General features: G+C 51.4%; 1 protein-coding gene across 3 annotated transcripts in view; it reads left to right on the top strand.

Moving 5' to 3' along the window:
* The first annotated feature begins 5,869 nt into the window (after window positions 1–5,869).
* Window positions 5,870–16,730, top strand: part of STARD10 (StAR related lipid transfer domain containing 10) — a 31,847-nt gene continuing 20,986 nt past the window's right edge. Inside the window, exons 1-4 of one of the 3 annotated variants that reach the window (XM_032489320.1) lie at window positions 5,870–6,071; window positions 8,755–8,835; window positions 14,721–14,823; window positions 15,206–15,516. In XM_032489320.1, the coding sequence (XP_032345211.1) occupies window positions 15,310–15,516 (207 nt within the window). In that variant the 5' untranslated portion in view covers window positions 5,870–6,071; window positions 8,755–8,835; window positions 14,721–14,823; window positions 15,206–15,309. Of the gene's footprint in view, window positions 6,072–8,754; window positions 8,836–13,927; window positions 14,072–14,720; window positions 14,824–15,205; window positions 15,517–16,730 lie in introns of those variants that run through there. The other 2 variants (XM_032489319.1, XM_032489318.1) reach the window with 2 other exon arrangements.

Genomic DNA, 16,730 nt, shown 5'->3' with positions numbered 1-16,730 from the left:
AAGTTTCTCAATGTTATTATTCATTAGGGAAATGCAATCAAAAACACAACGAGATACCAGCTTATGCCTACTAGGATGGCTATAACAAAAAAAAATTTTTTTTCAATGGAAAATAACAAGCATTGGCAAGGATGTGAAGAAACTGGAACCTTTGGGCATTGCTGGTGGGAATGTAAAATAGTGTAGCCACTGTGGAAAAGTTTGATGGTTTCTCAAAAAGTTAAACATAGAACCTACAATATAACCCAGAAACTCCACTCCTAGGTTTACTGAAGGCAGGGACTCAAAGAGATATTTGTACACCTAGGTTTATAGTAACATTATTCACAATAGCCAAAAGGTGGAAACAACTCCAGTGTCCATCAACAGATGAATGGATAAACAAAATGTGATTTATACCATACAATGCAATATCCTTCAGCCGAAAAAAGGAATAAAGTTCTAATACATGCTACCACCTGTATGAACGTTGAAAACTGATGCTACATGAAATAAGTCAGACACAAAAGGACAGATATTTTATGATTCCACTTATATAAGATATATAGGATAGGCAAATTCATGGAGACAGAAAGTAGATTAGAAATTACTGCGGCTAGAGGGAGGAAATGGGTAGTTATTGCTTAATGTTTACAGAATTTCTGTTTGAGATGATGAAACAGTTTTGGAAATAGTGGCAATGGTTGTACAACATTGTGAACATAATTAATGCCACTGAATTATTGCATACTTAAAAATAAGGTGGTAATTTTATGTTATACATATTTTCTCAGAAAAAAAGGACACTATATACAAAGTAAAAGAAGAGTCAGTAGATGAGGAGCAAATACTTTCAACATATTTAACAAATTTTTAAAATCCAGAAGATATATACAACTTCCTTAAGTCAACTAAAGAACAGAAAACCCAATATAAAAATGAGCAATGACTTTTATCAGAAGAAGAAAAATAAGTGGTTCACAAAAAATAAAACTCTGCACAACTAGGGAAATTTAAGTTAAAGTACGAATGAGACGTCATTTTTCATTCATCCAGTTGGCAAAAATTAAGAAATTAATTTTCAGATTTGGTGAGGGTGTGGGGAAATGGAACCATCATTCCTGCTGGTGGGCGTATAAGCAGGTCTAACCTCTCAGGAGGGCACTTTGGCCATGTTACACACACACACACCCATACACACATAGACACTCACACAAACATAACCTTGGCCCCAGCAGTTGCACTCCACAGTGTATGATAGGATGAATGCTTATATATAAGGTACATCCACAAGATGGGATTCAGTGCAATCCAGAGAAGGAACTGGGTGGGAGTGTATATAGCTCAGTGGTAGAGTGTGTGCCTAGCATGCATAAGGTCCTGGGTTCAATCCCCAGTACCTCCATTTAAAAATAAGTAAGACCTAATTACCTTCCCACCCCCCACCCCCACCTCAAATAGGTAAAACAAAGAAGGAGCTGGGTCTGTGTGTCCTAACATTGGAAACATATGTCTGAAATATTTCATACTTCTTAAAATCCTACAGGTTTATTTTTTGTTTCTAATGTTTATATTTTGTTTCTAAATGATGAGATTAAAGGTTCAAACTGCTGCTTACAAGCAGTTTTCACAAATGACACCTGTGAGAGTAGGCTGGCTTTATTCTCGATATATGAAAAGCCAAATGGGATATGATCCACTTTTTTTTTTTCCGTTTTTCTGGCTGTGACTTTGCAGTCTTAGCGGCATCTAGATATGCTATGTATGAATTTTGATTGGGTAAATGCAAGAATCTGCATCTTAGAACAATCATCTTAAAACAAAGGTTTATTTCTATGTTTTAAATAGTTGTTTATGTCTAATCGATGGCCCACCAAGGATTATAAATTAAATAATATAGAACTAAAAATAAAATGGTTTAAAAGTGTGAAATGGTCAAAACACTCAGGGTTTGAGGGAAGTAAGTTCATCTGTAGCTAATGGAGTCCTGAGACCCCTAACCTTCCCTACACCCCATATATGCACACTGTTGACTATTGCTTTAAAGGAAAAAAGAGACTATTGCATTTGGAATGGGGTAAAGTGAAACTATACCCACCAAGGAGAGAAACTTGTGATTTGGGCATCATTCAATATGGGTGAATATAAACAATGCTTTGAAATGGGCAGGAAAGGGAAGAATGACCCCTTTTTATCTTCTAAGAAGTTAGATCAAACTTCTTTGGTAGCTGAGATGTGGCAGAGGGGAGTGGGATGAAGGGTTCTTCACAAGGAAGTTAAGTCGCCAAGATGTTGAAATCTGTTTTGTTTTAGATGTGCTCAAGAGAAAACCAAGCACAGCCCAAGAAGAAGCTTCCTCCTACGGTTCTCAACCTCCCTCCCCGCAGCAGACAGGCCACACCTCACCCCTCTGTAGAGTGGGTCCAGGCTCAGTGAAGGCAGGTGGCTGTGAAATTCCCAAGGTACCAGTAGGGCCTGGATGGGCTGGGGATGACACTGGAAATGCTTCAAGGGAGGGGACCATGAGAGATGAGGAGGAAGAGACAGGATCCCTTCAGCAGCCTCCTTCTTGAGGCCCCACCCATTACCAAAGTCTCAGGGAAAAGGGGCAGAGTAATTCAGACCTGTATTCCACCTGCACCCCCATTCCCTCCCAACTTTCTAAGGTTTTAGGATGCTGGCCTATGTGAAAAGCAGCTGATCCAATGTGATGCAGTTTGAGGACAATGAGTGAAAAGGTACCTGACCCAGGTGAGGAGTGTCCCCACACATCTCACGGTGAGAGGTGGTCAGTACCCAGTTCTTACTTGGAACACAGCAGTGAAGAGTGGTCACCAAAACAAAACAAAACAAAACAAAACAAAAAAAACAAAACAAAAAAACCTATATTAAACACACTGAGTTTAAGGAACCTGAGCCAACCAGAAGCAGATGTCTCAGCAGTCAGAGAAAGGCCTGAGCCATAAATTGTGGAGCCATCAGCTTATAGATGGAAGGGAAAGAGGTCATCCAAAGAGAGTATGCAGAGTGAAGAGAGAGCCTGTGACAGAACTTGGAGGACCCCAGTATTTCAGGGTGTCCTAATCCAGTCAGCCAAAGACTACCAGAGACAAATCCATTGTCCAGCATAGTCAGATTTATTGACCCATTGCTATGAGAAAGACAACACACCAGAGGAACCATGCAGTGTCCTACCAACACAAAGGAAAAGAGAGTTCTTACAGGATTTGAGAGAGTGGTGGGATTAGGTGAAATTTAAATGAAGCAATATTTTGATGGCTCAAAGCAGAGCTGTGTGTAAAGGGGCCAACATCAGGTCTGGACTGCTCAGCAGACCCAGGGTCCTATTTCCTTGGAAACAGTGAAGTTAAGATAGATGTGGAATATGATGTTCAGAAATCCTTTATCTGAATCTCTGCACGTGGGTTGTAAATCCTGTCCATTTAGTGATTTAGCTCCTCTAGGCAAAAGTTTCATTCTTACTTATATAATTTCAAACAGCAAAGTTTCTGATAGTCTATTACTTTAGAAAACAAAGTTGTTCAGTGAGTAAGAAAGAAGTAGTCACTCAAAGGAGGGGGTTGTTATGACATTTTTATAGCTGCAGTTATGTCCCTGGGAAAAATATTATTTCCTATTAATTTTGCAGCTAGCTTTATCTGTGTCTCTTATTCCAGCCGGATGAATACCACAGTAGATTTTTACAGTCCGAACTATTTTTAGGTTTTCAAAGGACACACAATGGAGGAGGAATCTGCAAAGACTAAGTGTAGTGAGTAGGCAGTGTGGACAAAAAAATGTTGCCTTCCTCCTCAGTAAACAAAGAATGTTGCCTGCCATTGAGCCATCAGCCATTACAGTCACCCAACAGTGCACCCAGAGGGGAATTCAGGAAACTGGCCCTAGATATTTAAGATGCATATCAAAGCAATAATTTCAGTGAGCTCAGACTCTTGCATCTTCTCATACATAGAAAGGCACTAAAATCATTAACTTGAGATGTCTGGTTTTTGTTTGATAAGCAGTAACCTTTTGATGTTCAATTACATCAACTTGGTTGGTTGTTTTTTTCCAGAAAAACTCCTGCCTCCTCCCTTACCTCTTAGGAACAGTCCCCTCAGAGCTATCTGAGAGGCTGCCATTCCTGGCTATGGATCTTAGTACCGCTGAGAATAAAACATAATTCTCAACTTTTAGATTGTGTACTTTTTTTAGTTGGCAGTAGGAAGAAAACTAAAGTTTTAAGTCTCACAAAGCAGGAAGGTAATTGTTGGTACTGAACACTAAGAAGTCTAGTATACGGTGCCGCTGCCCAAAACGGTAGCCACTAGCTACAGATAGCTATTTAAAGTAATTGTTTTCAAAATATTTTAAAAATAAATTCAATTAAGTTTTTTCTTCCTCCACCGCACGTAGCCTCATGTAAATGTCCAGTAGCCACAAACTAGTCGCTACTGTATTGGACAGTGCAGATATAGAATATTTCCATCATCACAAACAGTTCTTTAGAACAGCAGTAAGAGAACTGAGAATCCCGGGCGACAGTGACTGCTGTAAGTGTAGTTTCCAAAGAGTGATGGGGTGGAAGCCGTGCGGGAGGTGAGGACAGGTAGTGAGTAGTATTCTTTCTAAAACTCAGCCCTAACAGCGCTACTTTTTTCCTGTGACAGCTACAGTGTAACTCATGCAGACCTGGAACCCACAGCCCAGGCTCAGAACGCTTGGCTCTACCGCTTCGCGACGTTTCCTGGCCGGTACAAACTCACTACGGTTCCCAAACTCCATCTCCCAACATGACCCGGGCACTTCTTCTGCAACTCTGGCTCTTGGACTTCTGGGAAATGTAGTTTTCACAGCGCTCCAACTCCACAGAGGTTCTAGCGGAGAACTAAGGCTCCCGTAAGGCAGTGCGTGGGCCGTTCGCTGCGGCCGCCATGTTTGCCCTGAAGGGTGCCAGAATCGGCCCTCGCGGGTTAGCGCAACCGTGACCAACTATAGCCACGGATATAGCCAACTATATCCGGGGAGAGGAGCATCGCGACCGTGCTGTGCCTCCCTCTGCCACTGCTTAGATCCCTGCTGCTCTGGGGTTGTGGAGACGTCTCAACAGAAGCGGAGCTGACAGGGCCCCGGGAAGCCATGGTGACAGAGCAGCCACAACCTCTGGGGGACTTGGGGTCAACATCAACCAGCCCGCTGCCCGAGGGCCATTGGGCGGGCCTGACGGGAAGCGCAGGCGCAAATGCAGGGCCTCGAGGCGTCTGTAAACACCCAAGAGCGCCTGCGCAAACGGAGTGTTTCGGGATGGCCACGTGGGGGCGCCCTAGCGAAGATAACAGTTAATAAATAGTAACGTAACGGCCCTGTTATCTTTCTGTTGTCTTTTCTCATGATTTGCAAAGCACAGCCCCCTTCATTGCCCCTCTTAATTTGATTCTCAGAGCAGTCATTTTACCTGTAGGGCAATGGGTCAGAGAACGTCACACAGCCAAAGTCCTAGCATCATAGAGTGTGAAGGACTACAAATGATTCAGGATTCAACGACTCTAGCAAGGACTCTAGTCCTGGTTCTGACTCTGACTTGCTTAGGACCCTGGGTAATTCTGTTCCACTGAGGACCTAAGCCTTCTCATTTATAAGTGGAAATAGATTATTGGAAAGATCAAATCAGATCCAGGAAACAAAATTCCCAAGCAATCTATAAAGGCAAAAGGTTATAGTTGGGCGATTGCAGATTGAGGGGCCAATTCCTCATTCTACAAATTGCAAAACTGAGGGCCCCAAGACGGGGAGGAGCTTGCCCCAGGTCTCAGAGTCTATGAATAAGGGCTAAAGCCCAGCCTTCCTGCCTTTGGGCCTGGAGCCCCTCCCTGCACCCTAAGGATTACTGTCTTTGGATACAGGCTTAGAGAGACCAACTGTACTCAGAGTCTGAGTCCCTAGTCCCAATCCTTCTCCTACCTACCTGGACCTAGTGGAGGAGGGCCCTGCTCTGTTGAGATGACTGCCAAAGGCAGGAAGCTAACGAGAAGCTGGAGAATCCTGGAGAAAGAGGACAGTGTTGCTGGAGCTGTACAGACCCTGCTTCTCAGGTGAGTGGCCCAGGTAAGGGAAGGAACCCAGGTGTGACAAATGAAGTGGTGATGTTAAGCAGACAGACCCTGAATGGAAAAGAGTGGGAGGGCATTGGGCTCTGTTTCTCAGCCTGGGAGGCAGTAGTGCTCAAGTGATTCCAGTTGGGGCCAGTGACAGCTGGAGGTGATACCTGGGCTGGCCTGGGTAATAAGGAGAAGAAGTGATGCTCACTGAGCTGAGGCTGTAGGAGCCACTCCCCCAGCCACATGGAGCAGGCAGGTGGCACTGTGGGCACACCATACCACCCCCTGAATTAGGCAGCTACCCACCAGGGAAGTGAACTTTCTCCGTCCCTTGGAGCTGGGCTCCACAGTTGTTACTCTCCAGAGTGCTCTGAGAGATCCTGGACATAGGTGTGGGACGGGGCTGAGAGACCCTAAGGTCCAGTTGCAGATGGGACTTCCTCAGGCAAGTCATGAAAGGCAGTGTTTGTAGAAATAGAAATTCAAGATCCTTCCCACCTCCAAGTATCTAATTCTCTGGACCTTCACTTACCATCTCTGTTTTCAGCCAGGGAAACTGAGGCCAAAGGAGGAAAGGACTCTTTTAAGGATACACAATGGGTTGGGGTAGACTAGACTAGGACAAAGATCTTTCCATTACATGGCAGTAATCAAACATCTTCATCAAACATTTATTGAGTGTCTAATGTATACTCTGAGAAGAGCTACCTTAGGGTAAAACAGAAGGCAGGCTTGCAGTCAGACCTACCATTTAATCAGCCTTCCCAGTGACTTAACGTCGTGACCGTCGGCAAGTCACTTCTCTAGTCTGAGCCTCATTGTCTGTAGAATCGGGGTGGTAAGCCTTATCCAGGGCTGTCTGGATGTATAACTATGAATTAAATGAGTTAAGGTCTGTTAAGTGCATAGAACAGCACCTGGCTTGTGGTATGCACTCAGTAAACATTAGCCACTGTTGTTACTCATGAACACAGGTGGAGGCTAGATGCGGATAGGTTCTCATAGAGCCCAGCAGGGGCAGAGATGCAGCAGTCCCACGTCTGTCCATCTCCCAGATACCTCTACTCTGTGCCCTGGGAGCCTGCATTTCTGAAAGTGGAGGGAGGCACTCACATATCCATTTCCTCCTCTGGCCCTGGGAACCTAGCAGGGAGCATTTTACACCTCTGCATGTGTGTGATTCGTTTCCCCACAGCCTGAGTCCAGAATTAAGGTGATTCTTGTCCAAAGCTGCACAATACAGCCCTGGGCAGTGAGACCAGAACCAGACCCTGGGCTCTCTCCAGCCCCTTCAGTGTGTGAGGTCATGCATGATCCTTTCCTCTCTTCAAGACAGAAGTCCAAAAAGGCTGTCAGCAGGGGCTTGTGTGTCCCTTGTACAGAGCAATTGCTGGGGACAGAGAGAAGCCTGGGTAGCAGGCAGGGCCCAACATCAGATAACCCTACCCCCAGCCCCCTCTGTTTGAAGGTAGAGGTCTGTGGCTCAGTGGCAATTCAGCTCTGGTCCAAGTCTCCGTAATGGAGATCTGGTTCAAACCCCTTATTTGTAGAGAAAGAAAGAGAAGCCCAGAGAAGCCAAGAACTCATGCAGAGCCCCACAGTCAGAGCCACTCCCCCAGCCACATGGAGCAGGCAGGTGGCACCGTGGGCACACCATACCACCCCCTGAATTAGGCAGCTACCCACCAGGGAAGTGAACTTTCTCCGTCCCTTGGAGCTGGGCTCCACAGTTGTTTCTCTGGAAGTGAGTCTGGGCCAGAACTCAGGTATCTTGATGTTAGGCCAGGGCTCTTCCCAGAAGCTGATTTGGAAGGGGCAAGGCTTGGCTCCACCTCTCCTTCCTCACTGACACCACTGACTGCTTGGAGTCAGCCTCAGGTGCAGTCACCTGCGTGGACAATGGTTGGAGAGTAGCAGGGTGGGCGTGGGTGCAGGGACAGGTAAAGGGAGGGGGAGCATAGGACCTGGTCAGAGAGACACCCAGAGCTGACCTGGGGGCGGGTGGACTGGGGAGCTCTCCTCGTGTGTGTGGCTGCTGCAAGATTCTAGGCCCTTATTAATCAGTCTGAGGCAGCAGAAGATAAAAATACCGTGGGAGCATACTCCTGGAGGAGGGGAGCAAAGCAGATTCAGGAATGAGTCACAGAGCCCAAGCCCTAAATTTAGAAGGTGCTGAAGGAGACAGCCTCCCCCGGGGGAGCACTGTGGAGATATCCTCTGACCGGGGGCACCAGGCCTCAGGTCAGGGGGCAGGGATTGGCAGGAGTCCCCTGCTCAGCAGAGCCTCGGGAAGCTGAGTGTGTTCTAGGCATGTTCCAGGTGTGGATTTTGCCCCCAGAATGAACCATGACCCAACGCAGAGCCTTCAGCCCCACTCTCTGACAGAGCCCATACTGAAAACCTTCCAGGGAACCAGCCCCTGGAGTGTGGACTCAGTACTATCCTGCCTGCTGCCTGGGAAGGACCAGGCTCCCCGGGGCCTGCTGCTGTCCCAGCATCCAGTTGTCAGTCACTGAGGAGGGGGCTCTGCTGATGCAAGGAGCTTATGCCATTAAGTGCAGGTCCCCCCAAGGGGACCCATCCAGGCCTTTGTAGCTGTGTTTGGAATTGGGGAGTGAGGGAGGGGGACAAGATGTCATCGTGCGTGCCCACTTCTGCTTTATTCTCCACCCTCCAGGCTCCAGGAGAACCCACTGTTTCCTTTCCTCCAGGTCAGAAGAGGGAGACACTGCCTCCAGGTCAAGGAGTAGAGACTTAGGTAAGAGGCCATGCCTTGGGGACAGCTGCCAGACCTGGGGGAAAGGGGCTCAGGAGACAAGAACTGATAGCAGCTGTGGTGCCTGTTGAGCATCATCGCTTGCCTGGCACTGTGCTAAGCACTCTATGTGCATTAATTCACTTCATCCTCATTGCAATGATACAAGTCCTACTAGCCTGTTCATTCTAGAAATAGGAGAACTGAGACCCAGAGAGGTTGAGTAACTTGTTCTAGATCACACAGTAATCGGTTCTCACCCAGGCATCCTGGCTCCCTAACCCAAGCTCTTAGCCATTAGGCTAGACTGCTGAGCAGGATATTTTACTCGTTCTGTCCCACCTCCTCTCCTGTCCTTCCCTCCTCATCCTCCAGTCCCTGTACTCAAGAGCCCTGGGAGCTTCCCTCTGGGCTTTGCAGGGTCTTACTGCCCTCAAGAGCACCCTCAGGCTTGGGGGAGAAAGGAGTCTAACACAGCTCCTTCCCACCTCCACTATGCCGGACTTCACAATTTACAGAGCCCTCCCACCTACCCCAGCCCAACGGAGAGGCATCTGGAGCACAACCTGAGAGGCATCTGGAGCACAACCACCTGGACAGGAAAACAGGCTAGAGAGAAGCAGGGTCTTGCCCAAGGTTGGCGCAGCCCAGTGTAGAACCGTGGAGACTCCTGTTTTGGGGGGCCCAGCCCAGATGGCCAGCACTGCCCTCTGCGTGCTGAGTCCTTCTGCTGATCATGTCTATTGGGCACTGCTGCCTGCAGGAATCCAGTTCGATTGCTGGGTCGATGCAACCTTCCGAAAGCCCTGGAGTTTCCTGTCAGAGGCTCCTAATCCATCTGTCTGACCCCAGGCCCTCCCCTCTGCTCTATGCTCAGGCTGGATGGCAGTGGGGGTATAGGCGTCTTTGTGTGTCTTTGTGTGTCCTCGGGGAGGACGAGGTTGTCTACGACGTTGTCTACCAAGGCAGGAACTCCAGCCCTGCAGCCACGGCCTCTTTTCTGGAAGCCCACACAAGTTCCTTCTTTTGGTTTCTTATTTTTTTAATATCAAAGCTGGGCCCTTGGCACCCTGACTCGGGACAGTTTCCACCCTCTGGGACTAGAGGGGAGTACTTAGGGTCACCCTTTGGATGGAGTGGGGTAGGGCGGAGGGTCTGCCCCCAAACTCCCTAGGCTATCATTCCTGAGGGGAGAGGCTCCTCTGAGAAGTCTGCTTGAGGAGCTCAGACCCACCCAAGGACACAGCCTGGCCCAGGTATAACGTGACTTCCCTCACACCCCCTCTGCCCCTACCAGGGGACCATTTGCTGGGCCTTATTTTCCTCATCTGTCAAATGGGGCTAATAGTCCCTGCATGACCTTCCACCTAAGGTTGTTTTGAAGGTTAGACAAAATGAGTATGGAAGACTCAGTCTGGCCCAGTGCCTCTTCACAGAGAGGATGTGTAGGTCCATGTGTCGGCGGGGAGGGGTGGGGGTGCAGCACATGCACACATGCGCTCAATACCTGTGAGTCATGTGCTGACTGCGCCTTCCCAGGGCAGGTGAGACTGAGGTCTGTGGGGGGCCTGGTGTAGCTCTTTGAGGTTTTGTGATGTGGACATGGCAGTGCCTCAGGTGTAAGGTTGCCAGATTTAACAAATATTCGGGACATATACTAAAAATGATTCTTTGCTAGTCTGAAAATCATATTGCACAAGGTGTCCTGTGTTTTATCTGGCAACTCTACTTGGGTGACCTGGTGTACCCAAGCCAGCGTACCTGTGTCGGGCACCCACTCAGGAGACTGAGATGGTGTGTGGCTGCGAGGGACTGTGACAGGACATCAGTGTGATGGTACACGGCTGTGACAGAGTCACCAGGAGGAGAGGGGATATGGGTGACTCTGTGTATACCTCTCTGTGACTCCCTCAGGCTCTAGCCACTCCCTCAGGGCAGTGTTTGGGCTGTTTGCTCAGTGAGGCCCAGCAGGGGTAGGAGACCCGCCCTGGGCAAACACTGAGATCCGGCTCCAGGTGGGACCGGGATGCCTATTGCCACCTGCCACCTAACTGTAAAGGATTTGTCTCTCTCAAGGCCAAGGCAGCCCTGGGGACTTTAGAGTGTTCCGTCATGTGCCCTTCCCGAGGGGCCTCTGGAATCACCTCTCTACTGCTTCCTGGTGACATCACACAGGTCATTGCCCAATCTTCTAGAATGGTGCCCCCAGGATACTGCCTCATTACCCTAGGCAACCTGGGAATTTTCTCCACCCAAACTGGCAGGCCCGGTGACTCCTGAGGAGGGGGGTGGGGGAAGTGGGGCCAAGTTGGGGGGCCTTCTTCTCATCTCCCAGAGGGGAGATTGAGGCAGCCATCCATCTGTCTGACTAGATGGTGAGTAGGAGGGAGCACCCAGGAGTAAGTCAAGACTTGCTGGCACTTCATTGTCCAACATCCTGGGCAGGGCGGGGGCCCTTGGGTGGAGGATGAATCTTGAAGCAGAGAGAGGGCACTGACTGTCCGAAGGTCACCCCCAGGAGAGTGAAAAGGATGGCATATAATGGGTGGCAGAGACAGAGACTTGGATTAGTAGCTGGGAGACCTAGGATCTTATCTCTGTCCCTATTGGCTGGGCGTTTGTTTCTCCATCTGAACAGTTCGAGGCTGGGGCCAGATGACACTAGTCTGAGGGTCTTCAGTTCTGAGGGGGGACTCAGGGAGGGCAGTTAAGGTGAGTGCTAGGGACCAGGTCATGAATGGCTCCGGGCAGGTACCCTGACCCTGTTCTACAGCTAGCAGGGGGCAGTGAGCAAAGTCTGGTGTGACTCTCTCCAAACGCCCCCTACCCCATTCCACAAGTCCTGAGGTACTAGAGGTCCCCAGATGGGCTCTGACTTGCTTTGACTCAGGGGTGTCCCTGTGCCTCCCACACCTCAGCTGCTCTCTCTGTGAGGGGCACATGTAAGACCCAGCACCTTCTCAGTGCCCTGGGTAATGATTCCTCACATTCTCATGACGCCTCTCAGTTTGCTAAGCACCTTCTCCTTGTACTCGCTCCTGCCTTCCACACCCACTCTGACTCCTGTTCAGTGATGCCCCGTTCTGAGGCTGGGGCCCAGAGAGGCACCTCGCCCAATCCACAGCCTATGGAAGGGCTGTGTGGCTGCGGCAGGGCTTGCAGGGGACAGAGCAGGGTCATGCCTTGCCAACGTTTTCCACTGTTTAATCTTTCGTGAGAATCTTAACAACCATCCTACCAAAATGTTACCTTACACTTTTTGTTGGAAGTGTGCCATTTTTGGACACTGTATTTATTCCTCCCTACCCTTCCCTCTCCAGTTATATTTTAGGTTACTTACTTGGGGGTGAAACTGACACTTGTACAACTCTTTTCTCTGCAGTAATTCTCAGAGAGTAGGCATTATTATTCTAGATGAAGAAACTAAGGCTGAGAGAGGACATGTCACTTGCCCTTGGTCACATATTTAGGAAATGGTGTGACCAGGATTTGAACCCAGATCCACAGGCCTTTTGCACTGCTAGGCTGTGGGAAGCAGGGGTGGCTGAGTCCTAGGACTCCTCTTCAGACTCCCTCCAAGTCCCCATCCCAGCCCTCCCAGGCTCACTCTTCTACCCTTGAGCAGACCGGACCCTTCCTCTGCTGCTCAGGGGTGTTTGAGGCAGGACATGAATCTGCTTTGGTCCAGGCATATTTGGGAGGCTGTCATGAACCCTTGAGTCAGAGATACCTAAATTCCTGGGGGTTGGGAGGCTTGCAAGAGCAAATTAATAGTGAGTAGGATGATGACTGATGCTCCAGATCCTGGCCTAAACCTAGGACCCAGGCAGGGATGAGCCCAGGACATGGCCATCTGAGCCCAGGGGTACCAGGTGACCCACCTTTTCTGCCCCAGGGCCCCAAAAGATTCATTCTTGGTTAATCTATATTTAGATTTGAGGGATGTTTTGGTTTCTGCCATCTGTACCTCTCTGAGTTTGTGTGTCTCCCTCAGACTGGCAGTGCTCTGGGGGTGGGGAAGTCCTGTCAGTCCACCCTCACTGCTATCTCCTGCTGTCACCCCAGCCTTATCTCTTCTACCCTGGACTGGGTGATGGGCTAAGAGATGTACTTCCCTGGTGCCTGCTGTCAGCTGACATGTGTGTCATTGGGGCCCTAAGAAGGCAGGAGCCACCAGGCCAGTGCTCATGGCAGATCCTACAGTTCACAGAGCAGTCTGTATACCCCTCTTTAGACACCAGCCTGAGTGTCTGTCAGATGAAACTGCTGAAGCCAGGGGAGGGGCAGTGAACTGCCTAGAGTTGGGGTGGGGGCTGAGGAGGTGCATAGCAGAGAGCTAGAGCCCTGGCCCCCTGAGCCCAGAGCCAGCCCCATGCCACCCATGTCCATACCCTTTAAGAATGAGTTAGAAGGGGCAAGGGTGATCTGGCCATGCCTCTCACTCTGGAGAGCTAAAGTCATCACACAGGCTTCATGGGTACCTGCAACTCATTTTATAGGATTTACTTTGCAGAATGCCTCTTAGGATTGCTTGCCATCACAGCTCCCTGCTCACCCCCTCTACTTTTAAAGTTGGGCCTGATTCACAAACATCTCAAAGCCCTAAGCACTTCAGGAAGAAACACCTCTATTTGTGAACCCACTGTGACAACTCCTCATCTTTCTCTAGTGCCTTTAGGAAAAGCTGTTTCATACCAGAGCCCTAAGATGGTGAGGCTAGAAGGTTGTACATTCTGATGCTCACATTCTACAGATGGGAAATGAAGACCCAGAGAGATGGGAAACCCTGGGGTGGGAGGAGGCTGAGACCTGGTTCTGGGCAGGATGGCCATGTACTCGCCATCTGACATGGGGCAAGTGGTGGGCACTTGTTGTGCCCTGTTGGCTGCCCATGCAGGGGAGCTCACCACGGGCCCTCCTCAGCCCTCTGTGGTCAAGGGCCAGTCACTGGGGTCAGTGAATGCTCAGCCTTGGGCCCATTGCCACACTCACATTGGCTTGGCTTCAGAGAAATTAAACTATTGGCCTCAGTTCACACAGAGCAGCTGGAGGTACAGCTGGCACTAGGACCCAGCGGGGCAGGTAGTAGCCTCCCAGGCTGGAAGGGGTGGCTGGAGTGCTGGTGGACATATCTTCCCTGTGGCTATGGAGCTGTGGCCAGCTCTGGCTGGGGAGGGACAGGGGAGCACCCAAGCTCTGGAGCCAGATGCTGTTGAGAGCCTTGTCTAATCCATGGGAGGTGTGGACACGTGCATGGGTGCTCAGGAGGGGTGGTAGTGGACAAGGGCCAGAGTCGGGGGCTGGAGGAGAGCCTGGTTAAAGCTCCCAGTTGGGAGTGAGTGGAGATTTTGCCTAAGCCCAGCTAGTCTGTGAATCTTGAGGCTAGGGTTGGTGAGGGATGCAAGCTGTGGGCATCTCTGAATTGTTCTTGATTGTGGTGGGGGGAGTATGCCCATCTTTGGGTCTCTGGGTGCTGCTGGGGACAGCGTGCTTGTGTGAAAGTATGTTGTTGCAGAGGTGCGTACCTGTGAGCATGGGAGGGGGGGTCGAGAGAAGGGATTTATAATTAACTTTCAGAATCCCTCTTCTAGTACCTCCTCGCCCCTCCTCTCAGATCCCGCTCTATTTTGATCCCTCCCCAACCCCTGCCTGAGGACCTGTCCCTCCCGCGCCAGGTCTCCTTCGGGGGCGGGCGGGGGAGGGCGCTAGGACCCTGCGGGGCGGGGCGGGGCTCCGAGCTCCGTCAGCTGTACCTCTGCAGCCTGGAAAATACCGAGCCCCAGCGAGCGGAGCCCCCGGAGCCCCCGAGCCTAGCCCCTGGAGAGGGAGGGGTGGGTGGGGGGCGCTGGGCGGGGCCGGGCGGCGGGACCCACTGCTCCTCCCCCCAGAGCCCCCGCGCGGCCCCGGTTTCCCGGGCAGCGGCAGCAGCGACAGCGGCAGAGGCGCTCGCACCCCCGGCCCTGGCGGGCCCCGGCGGAGAAGCGGGCACAGGTGAGCGACTCGGCCTGGCGGGCGCCCCCCCCCCCCCCACTGGCCCGGTGCGCTTCCCGCGCACGCTCTGCTGCGGAGTTAGTTGAGCCGGTCCGGCCAGCGCTGCGCGGGCCCCGCCGGACCGTCCGTCACCTCGGGTCTCGGCCTCCCACAGGTCCCGACGGGCTCCCTCTACCCGATACGCAGCCCCTACTCCGGCCCCCAAACCGGAGGTCTGGGGTCTTTCCTGGGGGGTGGCCCTCGTGACTGCCCTGTGCCGGCTGGTGCGTGCTCACCTGGGGACTAGCCCTTGCCTATCTCGAACTCAATACCCTCCAGGACCCCGGACAGTCGCACCCGCGCCCCCAGCGCACTGACTCTGGTTCCCAAACCGGTCTTGCAGGTCCCTGGAAGGTGGCGTCAGCATCTGCAGCCGCGTCGACGTTATTGGAGCCTCCGTGGAGGACCCAGGAGAGCCGGACTAGAACCAGGGCCCTGGGCCTCCCCATGGAGAAGTCAGCCGCCTCAACAGAACCCCAGGGGCCTCGGCCAGTCCTGGGCCGCGACAGCGTCCAGGTGCCCGACGACCAGGACTTCCGCAGCTTCCGGTCAGAGTGTGAGGCCGAGGCAGGCTGGAACCTGACCTACAGCAAGGCCGGAGTGTCTGTGTGGGTACAAGCTATGGAGATGGATCGGACTCTGCACAAGATCAAGGTAGGGTTGTCCTGTGGCACCTGCAGCCTGCACTGTGCCCTTGCTGCCTCTGACAGGGAGTCTCCTGGTCCTCCTGCAGGGATACGGGCACCTGGTTGTGCACCTCAGTCTTTTGCCAGAAACCAGAAGGAGGCACAGTTTGCTGTGCAAGCCCCCATCACACAGGTGGGCCAAATGAGGCCTGGAGAGGGGGTGTGACTCACTCTGGCTCACCTACCCAGAACCCAGGCTTCTGCATGCCCCTGCCTGCTCTGGGTAGGTGGGCTGCTGCCAGGCTCACCTAGGAGAGGGGTCTCCCTCAGGGAGCTCTCTGTCCATGGAAGCCTTCACTGGTTTCTGACTGGAGTCATCTCAGGTGGGAGACTGAGCCCTTCTCTCTCTAATTCCTGGTTCTCTTAGCCTGAGCTAGGTCTCTTCCCCTACTCTCTGCACCCTTGGGTGCCAGGGACCTGATTCTTTCCTGCTTGATGTGCTGCTCTTCCCTCTTCCCTCCCCAGCTGTTTCCTGAGTCTCTCTTGCAGGGACTCAGGATCATGGCTGGCAGACCCCAAAGGCAGGGCCCCTTACACAGGGCCAGGCTGAGGGTGGGGAGGAGGGGGCCAAGGGAGGTTAGCAGATGCAGGCACATCAGCCCCCCTCACAGCATCAACCTCACTCCTCATAGCCCTGTGACTTTCTTCTCGTTGCCATGGATGGCATGGCCAGCTTGGTGTTTGGGACCCCATGAGCCCGCCTACCCTGGGGAACTAGATGGGGAATAGGCTGGTGAAGACCGATTAGAAGCCTCAGTAGCTTCCTCCAACACAACACGTCTGGCATTGCTGCGAGGGTCCCTTTTCAAGGGGGCAGGTCTCCTTTTCCCTTGCCTCCCGCTTCCTGCTGTCCTTCTCAAACATGTGAAGAGTGTATTCCTGTGGCAAGGCGGGGGGATGGGCAGGGCAATGGACTCAGAGGGCACTCCTACCCTCCCCCTCTCCAGGCCTTCCTGCCTGGGACCTGCTCTTGGACTTGGACTTAGCTCTGGCATCATGGCCACACACCAGGACCAGAGATGTTTGACCTTCTGTCTCTGACCCTGTCTGTGCCTTTCTGCCTCACTTTATCTCAGTCATTTAGAGCTTTGTCCATCTATCCCTGGGCAGCCTTTTGGCTCACCCTTTCTGTTTTCCCTTCTCCCTTCTTTGACTCTGTCAGCACCCTGGCTATCTGGCTGT

Source organism: Camelus ferus, chromosome 10 (genome assembly GCF_009834535.1).
Source record: "Camelus ferus isolate YT-003-E chromosome 10, BCGSAC_Cfer_1.0, whole genome shotgun sequence".
NCBI lineage: Eukaryota > Metazoa > Chordata > Mammalia > Artiodactyla > Camelidae > Camelus > Camelus ferus.
This window is presented reverse-complemented; position numbering and strand designations above follow the sequence as displayed.